Here is a 24,512-nt window from a genome sequence, read left to right on the forward strand (position 1 = left end):
TGACCCCCATTGTCGTTTCACTAAGTGGTAGTATCGTGGCCACGATACAGCCGCGCAGTCGTGCGGGGCAGGTCTACAACGTATGACAACTCCTCAGTTTGCTGTTCATTTGACAGAGTTACTGAAACTACAAAGTTCTCACTCACCATCACAGCCCAATCAAAATTATGCAATCAAAATCACTATACACCCACGATCATATGATCAAAACACAAAGTTTTGAAATATACTTTTTCTGTTTGAGATTTGAATAAGGATGATAATTAATCACTCTACACTCGACTGTCACGTGACTTTTTCAACCCGTTCTCTAGCTGGTCCTGAACGACTATTCGAAACCCTAACCCTCTTATCTGATCCCAACCCTAACCCTAACCCAATCCTTAACAAAAGCAGATGCTGAAACCCTAACCCTAACGAGAAATTAGACTAACTTCCTTATACGGTCATATCACGTGATCGAGACAGTTTTTCGCCTATATCTCGTCAGGGGAGCATTTTAACCTTAAGTCATGGGGGTGATTCGGAATCAGCGTCCGAAAATACATCGATTGAAGTTGGTTTCAACTGTCGGGGGCCCTTTTAAAGCAATCTCGAAGATCGACTGTAGAGTGATTTAGTACGCTTGTTTGAATAACGTTACTGTAATGTTCCAAATTATATTTCAAACTATTCTGTTTTATAAAAATCATGAAATATCAGGGGCGATATATATGTCTGTGAATACTTACAATCTGTACCAGCAGTTAGTTAGAAGAGATAAATGGGATGTCCAATGGCAATACATGTAATTCGTAGAATGTAAGTTAATTTTTGTGAAAAGGCGATAAAATTAAGTGAGGTCGCAAAATTATTTGCTCGAACAGTGATTTAGAAAAAAAGATAATTTATTTAGAAATTCATGGCATTTTATTTGCCCTTTAAGCGGATAGATATTTTTATCCGCGTCCATATTTAAAGATAATTAAAAATCAAAATCTTCGTGCAAGAATAGTCTCAATATTGAGGTTCTGTATTGAAAAAAGAAAATTTAATTCATACATTTATAAGAAACTTATCGACTAATAAATTCGATAGAAATAGCAATAGCAATACATCTGTTTAAACGATTCTATTAAGTTTAACTGCAGGGAAGAAAATCTTTAAAATTTTTATAAAACTTGAAGCAAATTAATAGAATGACTTATGTTAATAACATTGTAACATTGTTACTATTACACAGCGATAAAGACAGAAGATGATTACATTACAATGATTGTAATGGGACGAGTTGGAGTGGGGCGACATGTTGAAGTCACAGGATTCGTTTATTTGAGGATTGTTAGAAGGAGAGTCTTGAAGTCCCCACTCGTGTCTTCCTGCAAAGTAATCACAATCATTCCCAAAAAATTGATAAGTCATTCCGGACTGTCGCCGTACCCATACGCAAAATGATACTGAGAATGAAACCGGCCTGCAGACTACCACAAGCTCAGTTAGTGCAGCAGTGAAGTGACTCTATTCTTGGTATCATTTTGCAAATGGGTACGGTAACTTAACTTGATATCATTTCCTTTTGTTTGAAAAAAGGAGACACTGGCGATTCATGTCCACTTTACCTAATTTAGGGCTTTGGTTAAAACTATTACTTCCTTTTGGTTGATGTAAGGGTCCTTTACAAAGTTAAATTGTAAAAGTAAAACTGAGAACTCCATTGAGCTGAATCGTGAAGTAATTTCAACGATCTCAAAATTATATCTTTTAAAACATTTACTTGTATTTGAATCAGCATATTTCTTGATATCTGACTGAATATAGCACTTTATATCCATTCAAGTTGCAGTATTATATTGATATATGTAATTTAATTTTAACAGTTTTGGGAAAGCATGATCTAATCGATTTTCAACTTTTAAACCAGCATATGTGTCAATATATACCTATAAAAAGCTTGTATCACATCGTGACCCCCACGGTCGTTTTACTATAATAGAGTTTCAACGATACAGGGGGAGCCGCGCACTATAGTAGAGGCTCTTACGGGCATTGTCTGCTCGATACGTTAGGGACCCCAGATACACCTTACTAGACGTATTTTTGACCGTAGAATCGATTGAAAGTGGTTTCAAGATGATTGGACTGATTGTTCTGGGGTAAAATCGCAAAAAACCGATTTTTGGGCCAAAAATAGGCCAAAAAACCATGTTTTTTGATATTTTGAGCAAGTTAATTTTGTTGGCATGTCGGCAAAACTTGCATAAAGATAGCTAAAAGACAGCCGCACAAGATTGTATAAAAATAAAACAAATCCCTCTATTTGTTCTGAGGTAAAAATCCAAAAAAGTGGTAAAAATTTTGACTTTTTTGCTTGAAGTTTGAATAATTTTTTGCAGTTGTATTAAATCAACCCAAAAATAGTCACATCGTGTTTGCCTAAATTTTTCCTTTCCGAGAAGTACCCACTTCATATACTTTATCGAAGTTTGAATATTGTCACTCCGCAAGCGTTTTTGCCAAATTTTCGACGCGCACTACGCGCAAAAGCATTTAGTTGTTATCAATTGGCACCCGCGCGTTCATCATAAATTTCAAACAGCTATAACTCAGCGAGATTATGTCCGTTCTAGCTCATATTTTCACACTAAATAGAAAATAATGTGATCTTATTGCTGACAAAATATGAATATAATTACTTTATTTGCCTTAGAGTAATAGACTGTCAAAGTTTAAAACGCGCATTGGTATAGCACGTGACTAATAAGGCCAAATTTATACTTCTTAACATATTATCGATCCTTAGACATCATACTATTGTGTCCAATTAGCGGTTAGGTCTCTAAACTCGTAGCAGAAAACACGTCTTTTTGCCCGTAAGAGCCTCTACTACTAGTGCGCGGCGGGTCATACAACGTATGACAATAAAAAGCAGAACTGAGCTCCAAAACCTAAGGGATGGCCCAACACCAGAAAATACTAAATCACAAAATTATTTTTTTTACAAAGTAACTAAAAAAAATTGACTTGAAGATCTGTAGTCCGAAATGACTGTAGGTATTTCGTATAACTATAAATCTGCGGACATTTGAATTCAGGCTACAACTGAGAGGCAAACCGTCCTGAATATATATTTAGTTTATGTATGTTTATACTTTTATCTTTTTACATATATTACCGATTACGTCTTACGACAATCTGTCGTAGAACAAAAAAAAAACTACTTCCCGATAGTCATGAAGCTGCAAAATTGCTTTTTTTGTGCACCTGAATATAGCGATTTTGGGTCTCGGAGAGGTTTGTTACTAACTTTAATGAAGTCTCGGAGAGGTTTGTTACCAACTTTAATGAAGTCTCGGAGAGGTTTGTTACTAACTTTAATGAAGTCTCGGAGAGGTTTGTTACTAACTTCAATGAAGTCTCGGAGAGGTTTGTTACTAACTTTAATGAAGTCTCGGAGAGGTTTGTTACTAACTTTAATGAAGTCTCGGAGAGAAGTCTCGGAGAGGTTTGTTACTAACTTTAATGAAGTCTCGGAGAGGTTTGTTACTAACTTCAATGAAGTCTCGGAGAGGTTTGTTACTAACTTTAATGAAGTCTCGGAGAGGTTTGTTACTAACTATAATGAAGTCTCGGAGAGGTTTGTTACTAACTTTAATGAAGTCTCGGAGAGGTTTGTTACTAACTTTAATGAAGTCTGGGAGAGGTTTGTTACTAACTTTAATGAAGTCTGGGAGAGGTTTGTTACTAACTTTAATGAAGTCTCGGAGAGGTTTGTTACTAACTTTAATGAAGTCTCGGAGAGGTTTGTTACTAACTTTAATGAAGTCTCGGAGAGGTTTGTTACTAACTTCAATGAAGTCTCGGAGAGGTTTGTTACTAACTTTAATGAAGTCTCGGAGAGGTTTGTTACTAACTTCAATGAAGTCTCGGAGAGGTTTGTTACTAACTTTAATGAAGTCTCGGAGAGGTTTGTTACTAACTTTAATGAAGTCTGGGAGAGGTTTGTTACTAACTATAATGAAGTCTCGGAGAGGTTTGTTACTAACTTTAATGAAGTCTGGGAGAGGTTTGTTACTAACTTTAATGAAGTCTCGGAGAGGTTTGTTACTAACTTTAATGAAGTCTCGGAGAGGTTTGTTACCTAACTTTAATGAAGTCTCGGAGAGGTTTGTTACTAACTTTAATGAAGTCTCGGAGAGGTTTGTTACTAACTTCAATGAAGTCTCGGAGAGGTTTGTTACTAACTTTAATGAAGTCTCGGAGAGGTTTGTTACTAACTTTAATGAAGTCTCGGAGAGGTTTGTTACTAACTTCAATGAAGTCTCGGAGAGGTTTGTTACTAACTTTAATGAAGTCTCGGAGAGGTTTGTTACTAACTTTAATGAAGTCTCGGAGAGGTTTGTTACTAACTTTAATGAAGTCTCGGAGAGGTTTGTTACTAACTTTAATGAAGTCTCGGAGAGGTTTGTTACTAACTTTAATGAAGTCTCGGAGAGGTTTGTTACTAACTTTAATGAAGTCTCGGAGAGGTTTGTTACTAACTTCAATGAAGTCTCGGAGAGGTTTGTTACTAACTTCAATGAAGTCTCGGAGAGGTTTGTTACTAACTTTAATGAAGTCTCGGAGAGGTTTGTTACTAACTTTAATGAAGTCTCGGAGAGGTTTGTTACTAACTTTAATGAAGTCTCGGAGAGGTTTGTTACTAACTTTAATGAAGTCTCGGAGAGGTTTGTTACTAACTTTAATGAAGTCTCGGAGAGGTTTGTTACTAACTTTAATGAAGTCTCGGAGAGGTTTGTTACTAACTTTAATGAAGTCTCGGAGAGGTTTGTTACTAACTTTAATGAAGTCTTGGAGAGGTTTGTTACTAACTTTAATGAAGTCTCGGAGAGGTTTGTTACTAACTTTAATGAAGTCTCGGAGAGGTTTGTTACTAACTTTAATGAAGTCTCGGAGAGGTTTGTTACTAACTTTAATGAAGTCTCGGAGAGGTTTGTTACTAACTATAATGAAGTCTCGGAGAGGTTTGTTACTAACTATAATGAAGTCTCGGAGAGGTTTGTTACTAACTATAATGAAGTCTCGGAGAGGTTTGTTACTAACTTTAATGAAGTCTCGGAGAGGTTTGTTACTAACTTTAATGAAGTCTCGGAGAGGTTTGTTACTAACTTTAATGAAGTCTCGGAGAGGTTTGTTACTAACTTTAATGAAGTCTCGGAGAGGTTTGGCGTACAAACTTTCAAATGCTCCCTTTATCTCCACCAGGTCTATTTCAGATCTCCACACTATTATTCTTATCAGTTGATCATCATCAGTTCCCAGACCCTAAGGAGAGCATATTATCAATTATAATCAGTTCTCAGATCCTGAGGAGTGAGGAGAGCATATTATTATCAGTTCCTAGGTCCTGAGGAGAGCATATTATTATCAATTCCCAGACCCTGAGGAGTGAGGTGAGTATATTATTATCAGTTCCTAGGTCCTGAGGAGAGCATATTATTATCAATTCCCAGACCCTGAGGAGTGAGGTGAGTATATTATTATCAATTTTTGCTAATTGTTGTTGTTTTCCCCTCAAAAACCATGCCAGGCTTTGCCTGGAAAGCTGGAAACAACAATAAACCCATGAATACAAATTCAATCGATTACCACTAAATAATAAAATAATAATAATCTAACAGGTGCATTCTACAGTAACGATCAATCAGACATTGTTTAATTTACCTTCATCGACTTGTAAAGCTCCTCTGCAAAATATGTTGGTGTATTTTTTATCCTTTTAACTGAAAAAAATTAGAGTTTCATTACGATAATGAGACTTGAAGTATGTAGTATGTAGTATGTAGTACGTAGTATGTAGTATGTAGTATGTAGTATGTAGTATGTAGTATGTAGTATGTAGTATGTAGTATGTAGTATGTAGTATGTAGTATGTAGTATGTAGTATGTAGTATGTAGTATGTAGTATGTAGTATGTAGTATGTAGTATGTAGTATGTAGTATGTAGTATGTAGTATGTAGTATGTAGTATGTAGTATGTAGTATGTAGTATGTAGTATGTAGTATGTAGTATGTAGTATGTAGTATGTAGTATGTAGTATGTAGTATGTAGTATGTAGTATGTAGTATGTAGTATGTAGTATGTAGTATGTAGTATGTAGTATGTAGTATGTAGTATGTGGTATGTGGTATGTGGTATGTGGTATGTGGTATGTGGTATGTAGTATGTAGTATGTAGTATGTAGTATGTAGTATGTAGTATGTAGTATGTAGTATGTAGTATGTAGTATGTAGTATGTAGTATGTAGTATGTAGTATGTAGTATGTAGTATGTAGTATGTAGTATGTAGTATGTAGTATGTAGTATGTAGTATGTAGTATGTAGTATGTAGTATGTAGTATGTAGTATGTAGTATGTAGTATGTAGTATGTAGTATGTAGTATGTAGTATGTAGTATGTAGTATGTAGTATGTAGTATGTAGTATGTAGTATGTAGTATGTAGTATGTAGTATGTAGTATGTAGTATGTAGTATGTAGTATGTAGTATGTAGTATGTAGTATGTAGTATGTAATAATACTTACTGATAGAAAGGAATCCTAATTCCAGTTCTCCCGACATTTCTGATCTGATAGATTTCTCGATATCTTCCCCTGCTACCTGGTGGAGTATAAGTTAGGTATAACATGTACTGTACTGTACTGTACTGTACTGTACTGTACTGTACTGTACTGTACTGTACTGTACTGTACTGTACTGTACTGTACTGTACTGTACTGTACTGTACTGTACTGTACTGTACTGTACTGTACTGTACTGTACTGTACTGTACTGTACTGTACTGTAGTGCATTAAATGTAGTGAGAGCTACTTGTTTGAACCGAGGTTTAATAAATCATCAATCTTTGCACTACAGTCACCCTCGATATGTCGTTATGAGGGAGGAAATGAGGGAGGAAAACAACTCGTCCATCAACAGGACCCCGCAAAACGTGCCTTAACATTCTCCACCAACTACGGTCAACGGTCCAGCATTGCAGCGTTTATACAAGTTTTTGTTGGAGATGATTTCATTGAAGTTTGAATGTATTACATGTCATGAGTCGAATTTGTACGTGTTTGAGACATGAGTATACCTTATCAGACGTTATTTGACCGGGGATTGCGTGAACGGACATAATTACGAACATTAAAATAAACGGACATTAAATTGAACGCTAGGGCCTCTAGCGTCCAAATAATGTCCGTTCAAATTAAGTCTGATAGGGTATTCAATATGTTAACTATAATAATATTTACAATTTGTCTAAATTTTAGGAGCTGATACAATAATTATATTTATAATGTTTGGAAATTTTTAGCAAATTTTCCAACTTCTTTCAGTTAAACTTTGAAAGGTTCCAGCAATCTGCAATAAGTTTGAATTGCAATAGCGTTAGAGAGTAGTAATACCAACATCAGCAAGTTAGTCTGCTGATTGGTATGTAGTCAACTAATTAGTATGTAGTCAGCTAAGTAGTATTTAGTGAGCTAATTAGTATGTAGTCAGCTAATTAGTAAGTTAGTCTGCTGATTGGTATGTAGTCAACTAATTAGTATGTAGTCAGCTAATTAGTAAGTTAGTCAACTAATTATTATTTAGTCAGCTTATTAGTATTTAGTGAGCTAATTAGTATGTAGTCAGCTAATTAGTATGTAGTCAGCTAATAAGTAAGTAGTCAGCTAATTAGTAAGTTAGTCAGCTGATTGGTATGTAGTCAACTAATTAGTATGAAGTCAGCTTATTAGTATTCAGTCAGCTAATTATTATGTAGTCAGCTAATTAATATGAAGTCAGCTCTTTAGTATGTAGTCAGCTAATTAGTAAGAAGTCAGCTAATTAGTATGTAGTTAGCTTATTCCTACCCCGGCCCTCTCTGAGGTTTTTGGCTCGATTGTGACGTTTTTTCGCCATTCCAAAAGTTTCTGCATATCACTTGTCAATTCACGCCTGTATTTCTAGACATTGGGGAAAAGAAAATTTCAGATCAGAAAGATTGATCAGTACTTTCTTCTACAACCTTTGCCTCCTAAAGTTAGTAATTACCTAAGAGCAACGAGTTGAATCTTAGTACGTACACGGATCAGAAATTGTAACATTTCTTATCTTATACTTATCTTACTTATCAAGTAATATAAGAGATAATCAACTATATATCTTAGAAGGCGTTGTATAAAAAGTTGCCGCCATGAAATAAGGTCGGCGTAGAACGGTGCGAGAAACATTTTCTTGAGAACAATTTCAAAATCGAATTTTAAACAATAGTTTCGACGTGTAGTAATTAGACCAAGCACGATTAGTTTTCCCTACCACCATAACCATTAGTGTTGTGAAAAAATTAAAGTAACTCACCATCTTGTACTCAGCGAACACCATCTTGAGATGACGATAACTTCTAGCGCACAGAATACTGTTGAACCTGCGAAGTGCGAGGTTAGGCTTTATCAAACCAAGGTACAAGCTAATATAATAAGATAATACTATAATAGCATCTTTAATTTTAATTTCCATTTAAATAAATATTAAAAGATGTAAGGTCGATTTTCATCCTATCACCTATGTAGGATAATGAAAGCAAGACTGTAAGTATAGTACTAGTAGTATAAGTATAAGGAAGTGTTCTCAATCTTTATAGCTTTATCAAACAGCAGCTATCATTGACATTATATTAGCGCACTCCGTCTGCAGGGTTTGGCAATATTCGCTTCAGTTTTGTAGCTGATAAACTTACCTATCTTCGTAGCGACGGGTCAATAGCTTATTTCGAAATACTCCAACAGGAAATGTGGGGCTACAAAAAGTAAACTTGTATGGAAATGTGGGGCTACGAAAAGTAAACTTGTATGGAAACGTGGGGCTACAAAAAGTCTATAGTAAGCTTTATGAAAATGTGGGGCTACAAAAAGTAAACTTGTATGAAAATGTGGGGCTACAAAAAGTAGTCTGTATATATAATCTGATGGTAATAGTAATACGTACTTCTTATACTTTATTTAACGTTGTTACTTCAATGTTTATCTTAACCAAAATGTATCTACAAGAATGCCTCCATAATTCTTTGTTGGTACTAATATTTCATGAAGCTATCGGTTTATTGACAGGGAATGTTTTAATGTTTTGTTAACTTACTTGGACTCATCCGTTCCAAATCTGTTAATTCCCGCGTTGAAAAGTTCCTGGTAAGAATTATATCATTGTTAGAATGGGTAGAATTACACCGGACTAGTTATTTGATGGATTTTATTTCTGGTGAACTGAGTTAAATATGTTTTACTAAAAAAGCTTTATTCGAGAAAATTTAAAAAAATCAGTTATGTTGTAATTTCTCTTTATTACTGTAGAAAGTATGGATTTTGTTTGACAATGACGACAACGTTCTAAATATTTAGATTCCCTAAACGATAGTTTTTACCGCATCGAAAAATATCAATCACAACCAAAGTTATGAATAGTTGTAGAGCGAGCGTTAATTAAAATTTGAGCTATTCATGACTGATGACATATTATTGAGTTATTGGCAACGCGCGTTGCAGGTTACTAATATCTTAATATGTGCCTACTCGCGCACGTGCAATCTCTTTCTAGGTTGCTAAGCAACGATGTAGTCAAACAATGATGAAATTACGCCATTATTCTGTCGCCAATTTTTCCTCACTTCCGTCTCCGACGTTAATTATAAAAAAATCTAAAGACTAAATCTAAATTCTGTGTCAGTGTTGCACGTGCACGTGCAAAGATTTGCGTATAACGTATAACGTATAACGTATAACGTATAACGTATAACGTATAACGTATAACGTATAACGTATAACGTATAACGTATAACGTATAACGTATAACGTATAACGTATAACGTATAACGTATAACGTATAACGTATAACGTATAACGTATAACGTATAACGTATAACGTATAACGTATAACGTATAACGTATAACGTATAACGTATAACGTATAACGTATAACGTATAACGTATAACGTATAACGTATAACGTATAACGTATAACGTATAACGTATAACGTATAACGTATAACGTATAACGTATAACGTATAACGTATAACGTATAACGTATAACGTATAACGTACTAGAAACCCGCTAGTCGAAAGCTTTGTTCGAGGAAATTTTAAAAATCAGTTATGTTTTAATTTCTCTTCATCATATAGCTCTGTTATACTTATACTGTAGACATAATGGAATTTATCTAACAATGGCGACAGCGTTGTTAGTATTCGGATTCCCAAAACGATACTTTTTACCGCATCAAAAAATACCAGTCACAACCAAAGTTATGAATATAAGTCATAGCGTGAGCGTAAATGTGAGCTAGTTTTGAAATTATGACGTAGCATACAGCATAACAACGCGCGTAGTTAAGATGTTATTGCTCGCGCACGTGCATTTTAACGTTGCTACGCAACAGCGCAGTAAACCTTTGCTAAAATAACGACATTATTCTAACGGTTATTTTACCTCACTTCCGACGTTAATTATAAAAAATCTAAAGCCTAAATCAAAATTCTAAGAATGCTATAGCCTATTCCTATCCTTTTTCTACAACCCTGCTAAAAATGGCGAGGTTTCAACTCCATTTGCGAGCTGGGTTTGGCATCACCAGAGGGTCATTTTGAGGTCGATTTTCGGTGTTTTTTCTTCTATGTCCCCGTTGCCGGGGAAATTTCGTCAAGTTTAAAATATAATATAGATAACGTATAACGTATAACGTATAACGTATAACGTATAACGTATAACGTATAACGTATAACGTATAACGTATAACGTATAACGTATAACGTATAACGTATAACGTATAACGTATAACGTATAACGTATAACGTATAACGTATAACGTATAACGTATAACGTATAACGTATAACGTATAACGTATAACGTATAACGTATAACGTATAACGTATAACGTATAACGTATAACGTATAACGTATAACGTATAACGTATAACGTATAACGTATAACGTATAACGTATAACGTATAACGTATAACGTATAACGTATAACGTATAACGTATAACGTATAACGTATAACGTATAACGTATAACGTATAACGTATAACGTATAACGTATAACGTATAACGTATAACGTATAACGTATAACGTATAACGTATAACGTATAACGTATAACGTATAACGTATAACGTATAACGTATAACGTATAACGTATAACGTATAACGTATAACGTATAACGTATAACGTATAACGTATAACGTATAACGTATAACGTATAACGTATAACGTATAACGTACTAGAAACCCGCTAGTCGAAAGCTTTGTTCGAGGAAATTTTAAAAATCAGTTATGTTTTAATTTCTCTTCATCATATAGCTCTGTTATACTAGGCGGTGCATGATAAAAATAAACTTGCTCGGATTTTCAAAATTTTTGTACCATCGTTTTCTAGAGACTGTGAGAATTTTCACAGTAGCAAATTTATCATACCTTTTTGGAATGATCAGTGAGTTTCGCCTAGGTGCCATATTTGATGGTGCGCGGCTTTTGGAGCAAAATTAGGTTTAAAAGTCGCGTAATTTGACGAAATTCGTTGATTTTTGTCGTATTATTCTGTCATATCTTCGGTTCCTGAACATAAATCATGCTGAAAATTTGTCAGGACCTTTTAATCATACTTAACTACCGAACCTAATTTAGTTTGGAGAGATTGGCCTTGATTAAGAGGTCTAAAAATGACAAAATAGGTATAAATTCGTTGATAACTCAAATTCTGAGCATCGAAATTGCTCAAACTAAATTAGGTTCAGTAAAACATAAGTGTTTACGTAAGCTGACCAAATTTCAACAAAATTGTTATATGGGAAGTATAATAACTTTTCGATTGTTTCCAAAATAATGTGCTGGCCGAAATAAGAGCAAAAAAACCATTCAATGGTCAGCGCGCGCGTCTTATTGTCGATGGCGCACTGCCTAGTTATACTGTAGACATAATGGAATTTATCTAACAATGGCGACAGCGTTGTTAGTATTCGGATTCCCAAAACGATACTTTTTACCGCATCAAAAAATACCAGTCACAACCAAAGTTATGAATATAAGTCATAGCGTGAGCGTAAATGTGAGCTAGTTTTGAAATTATGACGTAGCATACAGCATAACAACGCGCGTAGTTAAGATGTTATTGCTCGCGCACGTGCATTTTAACGTTGCTACGCAACAGCGCAGTAAACCTTTGCTAAAATAACGACATTATTCTAACGGTTATTTTACCTCACTTCCGACGTTAATTATAAAAAATCTAAAGCCTAAATCAAAATTCTAAGAATGCTATAGCCTATTCCTATCCTTTTTCTACAACCCTGCTAAAAATGGCGAGGTTTCAACTCCATTTGCGAGCTGGGTTTGGCATCACCAGAGGGTCATTTTGAGGTCGATTTTCGGTGTTTTTTCTTCTATGTCCCCGTTGCCGGGGAAATTTCGTCAAGTTTAAAATATAATATAGATAACGTATAACGTATAACGTATAACGTATAACGTATAACGTATAACGTATAACGTATAACGTATAACGTATAACGTATAACGTATAACGTATAACGTATAACGTATAACGTATAACGTATAACGTATAACGTATAACGTATAACGTATAACGTATAACGTATAACGTATAACGTATAACGTATAACGTATAACGTATAACGTATAACGTATAACGTATAACGTATAACGTATAACGTATAACGTATAACGTATAACGTATAACGTATAACGTATAACGTATAACGTATAACGTATAACGTATAACGTATAACGTATAACGTATAACGTATAACGTATAACGTATAACGTATAACGTATAACGTATAACGTATAACGTATAACGTATAACGTATAACGTATAACGTATAACGTATAACGTATAACGTATAACGTATAACGTATAACGTATAACGTATAACGTATAACGTATAACGTATAACGTATAACGTATAACGTATAACGTATAACGTATAACGTATAACGTATAACGTATAACGTATAACGTATAACGTATAACGTATAACGTATAACGTATAACGTATAACGTATAACGTATAACGTATAACGTATAACGTATAACGTATAACGTATAACGTATAACGTATAACGTATAACGTATAACGTATAACGTATAACGTATAACGTATAACGTATAACGTATAACGTATAACGTATAACGTATAACGTATAACGTATAACGTATAACGTATAACGTATAACGTATAACGTATAACGTATAACGTATAACGTATAACGTATAACGTATAACGTATAACGTATAACGTATAACGTATAACGTATAACGTATAACGTATAACGTATAACGTATAACGTATAACGTATAACGTATAACGTATAACGTATAACGTATAACGTATAACGTATAACGTATAACGTATAACGTATAACGTATAACGTATAACGTATAACGTATAACGTATAACGTATAACGTATAACGTATAACGTATAACGTATAACGTATAACGTATAACGTATAACGTATAACGTATAACGTATAACGTATAACGTATAACGTATAACGTATAACGTATAACGTATAACGTATAACGTATAACGTATAACGTATAACGTATAACGTATAACGTATAACGTATAACGTATAACGTATAACGTATAACGTATAACGTATAACGTATAACGTATAACGTATAACGTATAACGTATAACGTATAACGTATAACGTATAACGTATAACGTATAACGTATAACGTATAACGTATAACGTATAACGTATAACGTATAACGTATAACGTATAACGTATAACGTATAACGTATAACGTATAACGTATAACGTATAACGTATAACGTATAACGTATAACGTATAACGTATAACGTATAACGTATAACGTATAACGTATAACGTATAACGTATAACGTATAACGTATAACGTATAACGTATAACGTATAACGTATAACGTATAACGTATAACGTATAACGTATAACGTATAACGTATAACGTATAACGTATAACGTATAACGTATAACGTATAATGTATTACCAAGGCATCTTCCTTTGCCACCTCCTTGTCCACCACATCGTTCTCGTCCCTGTTTCCCTGTAGCAGACTCAGAGCCAGTCTCTTGAAGTCGCCACTCGTCTCGCTCACTATCTCCCGCTCCAACTCTGCTTCAAACACTGAAATTAGAAAGTTATCACCCGAATAGTATTATAGTAGTGTAGCAGTATAGTATCGTAGTATGTAATAGTAGTATAGTAGTGTAGTAATATAGTAGGTAATAGTAGTATAGACTATAGTAGTATAGTATGTAATAGTAGTATAGTATGTGATAGTAGTATAGTAGTGTAGTAGTATAGTAGTGTAGTAGTATAGTAGTATAGTAGTATAGTAGTATAGTATGTAATAGTAGCATAGCAGTGTAGTAGTATAGTATGTAATAGTAGTGTAGTAGTGTAGTATGTAATATTAGTATCTATACTAATAATCCCAATAAATCTGTGGGTGTGTGACGTGTGTGTGTCTGTAATGTACGAATGGTTAAATCAAGAAAACGGTATAAGAGATATGGGACTGGTTTTTTCGGTATAGTGCCGACAAAACTCTGACGAAGGCTAGGTTGTTTATGATAGCTGCAGTACTCAGTACTGTGTAGTGAAGTAGTTGTGTGTGTGGATACTTAGTACTTACTTATACTCCAGAAACTGCATGATGAACGGTAAAGTTGTAGTTATGTTACTACTGGTGAAGTTGTGCAGATAAGAAGCTCGTTTGTTTGGTAAATTGTTTAAAAGGTTAATTTATATGTGGAGAGCTGTCTGAACTTTAACAACTTTTGGTGACATGCCAAGCAACTCGAGTTAAGGTTAGATAAGGAAAACGAATTAATTCAACTTATAGTTGATCATGCTAAAATTCATGCACAATTGCGCTGCCAACTAGTTTTTTTAAATGTTGAGCTTATTTGTTGTACTATAGTTAGGGAACTACATACTACTAACTACTATGCTAATATAATGGCGATCTTCATGCAGTGATAATATAGTGAAAAGTTAATTGTGAAATGTTAAATCCGGGAAAACACTCAGTACCTGGTATGTTTACTATGTCTCGCGCAAGATCCTTGGAAAACACCAAAATACGTTAGATAAACTGATAAAGCACACAATTGAATTATATACACTAATCTTACTGCGTATAATGCGATTACATTATTAATTATTTACAGATCAGAAATGCAAATAGCAGAAAATAGCGAAAAGCTGCAGCAGGGGAGAATTACAACAAATTAGTATTACAAAAGTAGTTCTACCGGGAAGTTGGTCTACCGGGAAGTTGGTGTTCATATGGTACTGTGCAGGGACGTTGCATAGACGTTGCATAGACTGACCGTGCAGGGAGTGTGCATAGAGTGTTCATTGTGCAGGGACGTTGCATAGACGTTGCATAGACGGTTCTTTTGTTGTTGCATGGACGTTGCATAGACGTTGCATAGACTGTCCGGAGCTAAACGACCAAGTTGCCGTTCTGGGAAGTTGGTCGTTTAGCTCCGGACAGTCTATAATTACATTATTAATTATTTACAGATCAGAAATGCAAATAGCAGAAAATAGCGAAAAGCTGCAGCAGGGGAGAATTACAACAAATTAGTATTACAAAAGTAGTTCTACCGGGAAGTTGGTCTACCGGGAAGTTGGTGTTCATATGGTACTGTGCAGGGACGTTGCATAGACGTTGCATAGACTGACCGTGCAGGGAGTGTGCATAGAGTGTTCATTGTGCAGGGACGTTGCATAGACGTTGCATAGACGGTTCTTTTGTTGTTGCATGGACGTTGCATAGACGTTGCATAGACTGTCCGGAGCTAAACGACCAAGTTGCCGTTCTACCCGTGTGAGTAGTTACTTCTGGGCTACATAATACAAAAATGGACCTACTTGATTTATAAATGTGCTTCACTTCAGCAATACCCCTATTATCCAACCCCACCAGGATCTCGACTAGTGCTCGTTCGTCCGTACCACTTCCCTGCGGTAATATAATACGTATAATATACGTGCTCAGCTAATATTACTGCAGTATTACGTACTCAGCTTATACTACTGCAGTATTACGTGCTCAGCTAATACTACTGCAGTAATACGTGTTTTACCTATATTCTTAGCTAACCTTCATTGCACGTTTAAGTTCTTTGGCCAGGTATTGAGGAATTGAGAAAAGTAAGCACTTGCAAAGTCGGAGAAAGTTGGCGCTTAACTCCGACTTAAACTCCATTAGAAGATCTTTGCCGTACATCGTCTGAAAGGAAATTAGAAGTTTTATCTGAATAATTCAAGAATTTTTATTCTAACTGATTTCAATGTTTTAGAAAAAAGTCCCCTGTTGACGAAGAGAAGCTTATAATATAATATATATTTATGAAGGAGTAAGTTTTATAATATATAACATATTTGATACCTTAAACACGAGAGCAATTTGTAGTCTCTGTTCGCGGCTCCTGTTTCCCAGGATGTTTATTATTTTAGTCTCGTTAGTTCCCAGACCCTTCATAGCGTTCCTCAGTTCCTGACAGTCCTTGTCAGCACTAAAGTCTGTTGCTGGGGTGATTGTTCCGGGCATAGTGGTCCCCTGGGTCTTACTACCTATATTGGTGGTGGCATGATTATACGAATACAGTTGTTGTACTCTACAATACACTGATAAACACAGCAGTCTACTATAATCACTAGGGCGGTTCAAACCCACTCTATAATATTCACACATCATACAGCAGTATTGCTTTACTCAGACGATACATAATGAAAATCGGGAAAATAAGGTTGTCCCGCTTGCACTACGGCAGAGGACAATACGGCAGAGGACACTACGGCGGAGGACACTACGGCAGAGGAAACTATGGCGGAGGACAATACGGCGGAGGACAATACGGCAGAGGACAATATGGCAGAGGACAATACGGCGGAGGACACTACGGCAGAGGACACTACGGCAGAGGACAATACGGCGGAGGACACTACGGCAGAGGACACTACGGCGGAGGACAATACGGCGGAGGACAATACGGCGGAGGACAATACGGCAGAGGACACTACGGCGGAGGACAATACGGCGGAGGACAATACGGCAGAGGACAATACGGCAGAGGACAATACGGCGGAGGACAATACGGCAGAGGACAATACGGCATTGGGCAGTATGACGGAGAACACTACAGTATGGTGGCACTTTCTCAAAAGGGGTAACACTTGACAGTGGAACACAAAGCTTTAGTGGGAAGCCGTAACCACGCAAAATGTTTGGTAAACCCCGCCTCAATTTCATGTAGATACTTTCATGTAGACAGTATCATCAGCAGTAGGTGTACTGTACCATTACAGAGGCACCCAATATTTAACGGTCCGTAGACTTGGAATGCAGCCAATATTTAGCAGCCTCTAGAGATGGAATGCAGCCAATATTTAGCAGTCTGAAGAGATGGAATGCTGCTAATATTTAGCAGTCTGAAGAAATAGAATCCAGCCAATATTTAGCAGTCTGAAGAGATGGAATGCTGCCAATATTTAGCAGTCTGAAGAAATGGAATGCAGCCAATATTTAGCAGTCTGAAGAAATGGAATGCAGCCAATATTTAGCAGTCTGAGAGATGGAATGCTGCCAATATTTAGCAGTCAGAAGAAATGGAATGCAGCCAATATTTAGCAGTCTGAAGAGATGGAATGCAGCCAATATTTAACAGTCTGAAAGATGGAATGCAGCCAATATTTAGCAGTCTGAAGAGATGGAATACAGCCAATATTTACGAAAATAATGAAAAACCACCGAATTTCGTAATTCGTACCGAATAAGGTGTTTGAGTGAAAATAGTCGGGAAGGGGCCAGGGGCACTCAGTGCTGTCAATCAAATAGATTCTGCTTACGCGGATCTATCTGAATTTCTGAATGGAGGCTTTTGCGTGCCGTGTCTATATTAAACTAGGTATACATATACATATCACCGGAGACTCGCGGGCGGAACAAAATATTGCACGCGCACGCGCGTGCAATATTTCATATGTCCCCGAGGGCGCTAGCCCGAGGAGGACATATTTTCGTATAGCACGGAGGGCCCATCGGGCCCGAGTGCTATACGATTTTTCCGCCCGCGGGTCGAGGTGATGTGGATTATATCCACCAGCGTGAGCTTTTTCTTACAGATATTAGTTTTTTAGTTTTTACTTTAGTTTCTTCAAGAGATCCGTTTTTAATTTAGTTTCACTTTTACTTTCAGTTTCAACATGTTTCTAATACGATAGTTCCGCCCTCGAGGCGAGGAATGATATCGTGTATATCCATCAGCGGGCGTTTATCACGAAGCTTCAGTTTGCAACAATCACAGCAAATTAATGTACAAGATTTCAGAAAAGTTACGAAAAAATCATGTTGCTTTAGGTTTAAGATGTAAAACAGGCCAAAATGACTGACTATAGAACGAAAAACCGGCTGCTATCAAACAATGTTTCAGCTCATTGTTTCAGGTACATATTTTAATGTAAACGATCAAAATATAGGCCTCTCTCCCTCTCTCCGTCTCTCCCTCTCTCCCTCTATCCCTCTATCCCTCTCTCCCTATCTTCCTCTCTCCTTCTCCCACTCTCCTTACGTCCCTCTATCCCTCTATCCCTCTCTCTTTATCTCCCTCTCTCCTCCTCTCCCCATCTTTCTCTCCTACTCTTCCTCTATACTTTTCTACCTCTCTCCCCTCTCCCTCCCTGGAACCAGAACAAGCACCACCAGTAGCCACAGAGCCCTCTACTACCAAGTTAGTTGTCATTATCATGTCAGTTACCTGGGTAACCAGGGTTACCCGGGTAACCAGTTACTACAGTTTCTGTAGCAGCTACTGAGTGGCTGGACACTTCAAAGTAGTAACCCAGAGAGCTCGAGATCACAGTCTGATCATGGACATTTAATATGAAAGTTAAAGATCAAATTCATAACATCAATTTAAATGGCAGTTTCAAAACAAAAACAGGGCAGAATATCTTTCGGGAACACAATAGAATAACACGTAAAATTTCGGCCTACATTTCAAGATTTATCGACTGAACTAGTGAAATGAAAATGGTAAACACAACTGAAATGGTAAACACAAAACAATTATCGATACTATAATAGAGATCACCGGCTTAGAATTTAGTCTGGACGTCTCCACGAATTTGGTAACCATAGTAACAGTGTGTCAGTGTCACGTGTTCATTATGAGCCAATCATGGCAAACTGCGTGACAACTAATATAGCGTCCGATAAAGGGTGCGCTCAGAGTTTACAGTTGATACATTCTTTACATCCACTGCATATTGCCGTGGGAATTTAGAAACAGAAACTACACTAATTAGCTCACTGTACGATTATTGCAATTGAATTCATCATTAATGAATTAAACCGGTTTTAACTATAGTTCTAAGTAACTTGTAAGTTGCTGTCTTATGGAATTTCACATGGAGACGATACAGAAACTGAAAATATTTTAGAGAACTCCGGGCTATATTGCTACTGGTCAAATTAAATGTCACTTGTTAGCGGGCTATATCATGAGCGGGCTGTAGAGATATCGGGCCCTTTGACAGCGGGCTGGTGAGAGCCCGCTATGCGAAAAAGCGCACGCTGGTGGATATAAATTGAAACGACCGGTTGAGTCAGACAAATGTTTTAATCATGATACAAAACCATGATATCATCAGCGACAACTAAAAATTAAAATTACAAAACTAAAAGTTTACATAAATATTCACTCGTGAAACAATATATAAGACGACGCCACCCAAAATTAAACTATAGGTATATATACTGAACAGAAACGTGGACGATGGAAAGCTTTACGCTCTAGCTGTGCAAACGATCCAAATAAAATTTGAACATTATTGTGTGAAAGATAGAAGTATCAGAATTAAACGGTCCAGTTTCTGTTTTCAAATGTCATTTGTAAGTTTATAAACGGAATGTTCGCGGAATGTACACGGAATGTACACGGAACACTGTAAGTGTACACTTGTAACACAGCTATAATATAGTTATCTTACAACGCTCTGTGTGGTGACTTAACTGAATTTAAAACCCAAAGCAAGTGGAATTTACCGTCTATGATGTACATTTTTATAACGATTAATAAGTCAAATTAGCGATATACACTGCAGCGATATAGTAGAGTAGTACTAGTAGGTATAGATCAAAGGTTAAGGTTCTTCATTTCTTATAGAGTTATAGTCCGGGTGTTTAACTTTAAGTGAGAATGCCCGGGAAAAGCCGTTTTACTTATAAACTTATAAACCCGCTGCAGGGATCGACCGGGGACGAAATTTTGCCGGGGCCGGGGCCGGGACCAAGTTGAATCAGCCGGGGCCGGGATTAACCAGGATTTTGGAATGTTGCCAAGGCCGGGGCCGGGGCCGGGATTGGCTAAAATATGCCGGGGCCGGGATTTTTAAATCTAATTTTGAAAATTTTTGAAAGTTTCCGGAAACTCGTATCAAACTCATATAAACTCCTTAAATGGGGAAAAAGAACACCTGTGGAGGACTTTGTGGCTCCAAATAGCCGTATTCTACCAACCCCTGTTATAAATCAAGAGGCTTGCATATAATGAACATGTTACATATTGACACGGGTGCAGAGTTGAGTCTGTACGGAACCTAGTAGTTTCAGATCCTTGTTTAACTTGCCGTACAGCAAGGTCATCCGCTACTTTAGCCCGGCGAGGCACATAACTCCCTCCACAACTCCATGACAAATGTTTCATATATACTAGCCGAGTTCACAAGTTATATCCTTGTGTTTGAGAAGAGCTCGTTAGAACTGCTTCCTTTCCCTTCAGTATCCCACAGTCTCTCGAGTTTCGTAACTGCCAGAGAACTCTCTTAAACAATTACTAGACTCGGTGATTATAAATCAAGAGGCTTGCATATAATGAACATATTGACAGAATCGAGACAGAGCGAAGACGAAACATCGGACATAGATATTTCGGACACTGAAGCTGACACCGGAAACGAGTAGTCATCTGTGATCTGACAGACTATCATCATCATCTGCATTGAGTCGGCCTCACTCTCTACTATTTTTTGCTCCTGAACTGAATTGTTTGACGTTTGTACTAGTTATATGAAAGAAAACGGTACACGAACACATGACTTTACTCGAACTTTTTAATCAACCTCGAACTTTTTTAATCAACATTAATATTTTACATTCTTTGAAAATTCAAAGTTGAAATTTTCTGAATATCAAACTGGAATGATGTCAAGTCCTCGTATTTATATTTTTCACTCGATGTCATGTTACCGAAAATTTTGTGTTTAATTTAAGTCTAAAAATCAAGATAAATTCTGATAATCTATCGGTTTAAATTGAGGCAGAAAATACGAGAAATCCCGACAAAAATTGACAAAAACAGCCGGGGCCGGGATTGGGGGCCTCTGGCCGGGGCCGGGATTTTGAAAATTATTTTGCCGGGGCCGGGGCCGGGGAAAACACAAATCCCGGCCGTATCCGGGGCAGGGGCCGGGATCCCGGTCGATCACTGACCCGCTGTCAATTTGACCGAAGTTAATAGATACTACCGCGTCTGACATCCCGCTATTACGCACGTGTTTGTGCGTGTGACGTCACTTTATAACGCACGTGTTTGTGCGTGCGACGTCACTTTATTACGCAAGTGTCTGTTCGTGTGTCACGTGACTGACAAACACCCCGGGGTCGGAGTTCATCAGCTCAATTTCATAAAGCAAAGGTTCAATTTTCAATATCTAATACACATAAACTGGTGAATATAAATGGCAAAAACTCAAAAAGATAGAAATGCAAACTTTCTTTTCATAAAGAGCAGAGGAAGGTAGTGGTACCGTAAGTTTGTTGCAAAGTACTTATAACATACATTTGTAAAACGAGAGCTGCAATATCATGTGTTTCATAAAGCAAAAGGCGAAAGACAATACCACCCCCAGTATAAAGACAATACTGAGCTACTTAATAAACATATGAACTCTAGAATAATGAGAGGGAATAGAGATCATGCAAATGGTCAAACTTGTCTAAATGTTACAACAAAGTGGCGGTTATTACATTTTGTCTCCAAATCTCTAAACGTTACAACAAAGTGGCGGTTATTACATTTTGTCTCCAAATCTCTAAACGTTACAACAAAGTGGCGGCTATTACATTTTGTCTCCAAATCTCTAAACGTTACAACAAAGTGACGGCTATTACATTTTGTCTCCAAATCTCTAAACGTTACAACAAAGTGACGGCTATTACATTTTGTCTCCAAATCTCTAAACGTTACAACAAAGTGACGGCTATTACATTTTGTCTCCAAATCTCTAAACGTTACAACAAAGTGACGGCTATTACATTTTGTTTCCAAATCTTTAAACGTTACAACAAAGTGACGTCTATTACATTTTGTCTCCAAATCTCTAAACGTTACAACAAAGTGACGGCTATTACATTTTGTTTCCAAATTTTTAAACGTTACAACAAAGTGACGTCTATTACATTTTGTTTCCAAATCTCTAAACGTTACAACAAAGTGACGGCTATTACATTTTGTCCCAAAATCTTTAAACGTTACACCAAAGTGGCGGCTATTAAATTTTGTTTCCAAATCTCTAAACGTTAAAACAAAGTGGTGGCTATTACATTTTGTTTCCAAATCTCTAAACGTTAAAACAAAGTGGCGGCTATTACATTTTGTCTCCAAATCTCTAAGCGTTACATCAAAGTGGCGGCTATTACATTTTGTCTCCAAATCTCTAAACGTTACAACAAAGTGACGGCTATTACATTTTGTTTCCAAATCTCTAAACGTTACAACAAAGTGGCGGCTATTACATTTTGTTTCCAAATCTCTAAACGTTAAAACAAAGTGGCGGCTATTACATTTTGTCTCCAAATCTCTAACCGTTACATCAAATTGACGGCTATTACATTTTGTTTCCAAATCTCTAAACGTTACATCAAAGTGGCGGCTATTACATTTTGTTTCCAAATCTCTAAACGTTAAAACGAAGTGATCTTTGTCTCCAAAGAACAGCATATTTACACTTGATACCAAGTAGTTAAACTTAAAGTGCACTCGAATTATTTAAAACAAGGAACTACCATGTTAACAGCTTACTGGACAATTACACACCTGTAAAGCTGTAACTATAACCTTATTGGACATAATTCATAATTATCACAGACAAGTTTTTCATAAAGAGCAGAGGAAGGTACCGTAAGTTTGTTGCACAGTACTTATATAACATACATTTGTAAAACGAGAGCTGCAATATCATGTGTTTCATAAAGCAAAAGGCGAAAGACAATACCACCCCAGTATAAAGACAACACTAAGCTACTTAATAAACATGCACTCTAGAATAATGACAGCTTACTGGATAATTACACACCTGTAAAGCTGTAACTACTTTATGGCTTATCGGACATAATTCATGATTGTCACAGATAATTTTTTCACGAACCAAATGTTTCACGGACAGTAATTGTTTAAGAGAGTTCTCTGGCAGTTACGAAACTCGAGAGACTGTGGGATACTGAAGGGAAAGGAAGCAGTTCTAACGAGCTCTTCTCAAACACAAGGATATAACTTGTGAACTCGGCTAGTATATATGAAACATTTGTCATGGAGTTGTAGAGGGAGTTATGTGCCTCGCCGGGCTAAAGTAGTGGATGACCTTGCTGTACGGCAAGTTAAACAAGGATCTGAAACTACTAGGTTCCGTACAGACTCAACTCTGCACCCGTGTCAATATGTTCATTATATGCAAGCCTCTTGATTTATAATTATTTGCGCTCATGACCGCCCAAAAATGTCCATGAAATTGTGAACATTTTTGGTGAACAGATTACAGAGTCGATATATTTTAATGATGCCATGGCCGGGCATGGGGTGGCAAGTCCCCATACATCGTAGTCCGGTATTTTCATTGCATCTTAATATCTACGCATATGTAGGGACACACACACTAAAATAAATGGAAATAATTACCGGACTTAATTATTCCCGGACTTTATAAATGCCACAGACATTATTTTCACGGACATAATTATTCACGCTAAGGTTACTGTTAGCAAAGTAAAGAGTACTACACTACACTACACTACACTACACTACACTACACTACACTACACTACACTACACTACACTACACTACACTACACTACACTACACTACACTACACTACACTACACTACACTACACTACACTACACTACACTACACTACACTACACTACACTACACTACACTACACTACACTACACTACACTACACTACACTACACTACACTACACTACACTACACTACACTACACTACACTACACTACACTACACTACACTACACTACACTACACTACACTACACTACACTACACTACACTACACTACACTACACTACACTACACTACACTACACTACACTACACTACACTACACTACACTACACTACACTACACTACACTGCTA

The 24,512-nt window shown here is 36.6% G+C and overlaps 2 protein-coding genes across 6 annotated transcripts in view; one reads left to right on the forward strand and one right to left on the reverse strand.

Moving 5' to 3' along the window:
• Positions 1 to 630: 630 nt before the first annotated feature.
• Positions 631 to 24,512, reverse strand: part of LOC134817931 (annexin A11-like) — a 114,136-nt gene continuing 90,254 nt past the window's right edge. Inside the window, exons 2-13 of one of the 5 annotated variants that reach the window (XM_063827298.1) lie at positions 16,473 to 16,657; positions 16,185 to 16,313; positions 15,953 to 16,043; positions 14,058 to 14,194; positions 9,146 to 9,192; positions 8,748 to 8,807; positions 8,369 to 8,435; positions 7,882 to 7,974; positions 6,561 to 6,636; positions 5,701 to 5,759; positions 5,179 to 5,301; positions 631 to 1,358 (exon numbers count right to left, since the gene is read on the reverse strand). In XM_063827298.1, the coding sequence (XP_063683368.1) occupies positions 1,308 to 1,358; positions 5,179 to 5,301; positions 5,701 to 5,759; positions 6,561 to 6,636; positions 7,882 to 7,974; positions 8,369 to 8,435; positions 8,748 to 8,807; positions 9,146 to 9,192; positions 14,058 to 14,194; positions 15,953 to 16,043; positions 16,185 to 16,313; positions 16,473 to 16,634 (1,095 nt within the window). In that variant the 5' untranslated portion in view covers positions 16,635 to 16,657 and the 3' untranslated portion in view covers positions 631 to 1,307. The remainder of the gene's footprint in view (positions 1,359 to 5,178; positions 5,302 to 5,700; positions 5,760 to 6,560; positions 6,637 to 7,881; positions 7,975 to 8,368; positions 8,436 to 8,747; positions 8,808 to 9,145; positions 9,193 to 14,057; positions 14,195 to 15,952; positions 16,044 to 16,184; positions 16,314 to 16,472; positions 16,658 to 24,512) is intronic. The other 4 variants (XM_063827299.1, XM_063827300.1, XM_063827301.1 and 1 more) reach the window with 4 other exon arrangements.
• LOC134818179 (ctenidin-1-like) lies at positions 16,814 to 17,257 on the forward strand. The gene has a single exon (XM_063827618.1). It carries the CDS (start codon positions 16,814 to 16,816, stop codon positions 17,255 to 17,257), a length of 444 nt encoding a protein of 147 aa, XP_063683688.1.

The sequence above is a fragment of the Bolinopsis microptera genome, chromosome 7 (genome assembly GCF_026151205.1).
Source record: "Bolinopsis microptera isolate Bmic1 chromosome 7, MBARI_Bmic_1.0, whole genome shotgun sequence".
Taxonomy (NCBI): Eukaryota; Metazoa; Ctenophora; class Tentaculata; order Lobata; family Bolinopsidae; genus Bolinopsis; species Bolinopsis microptera.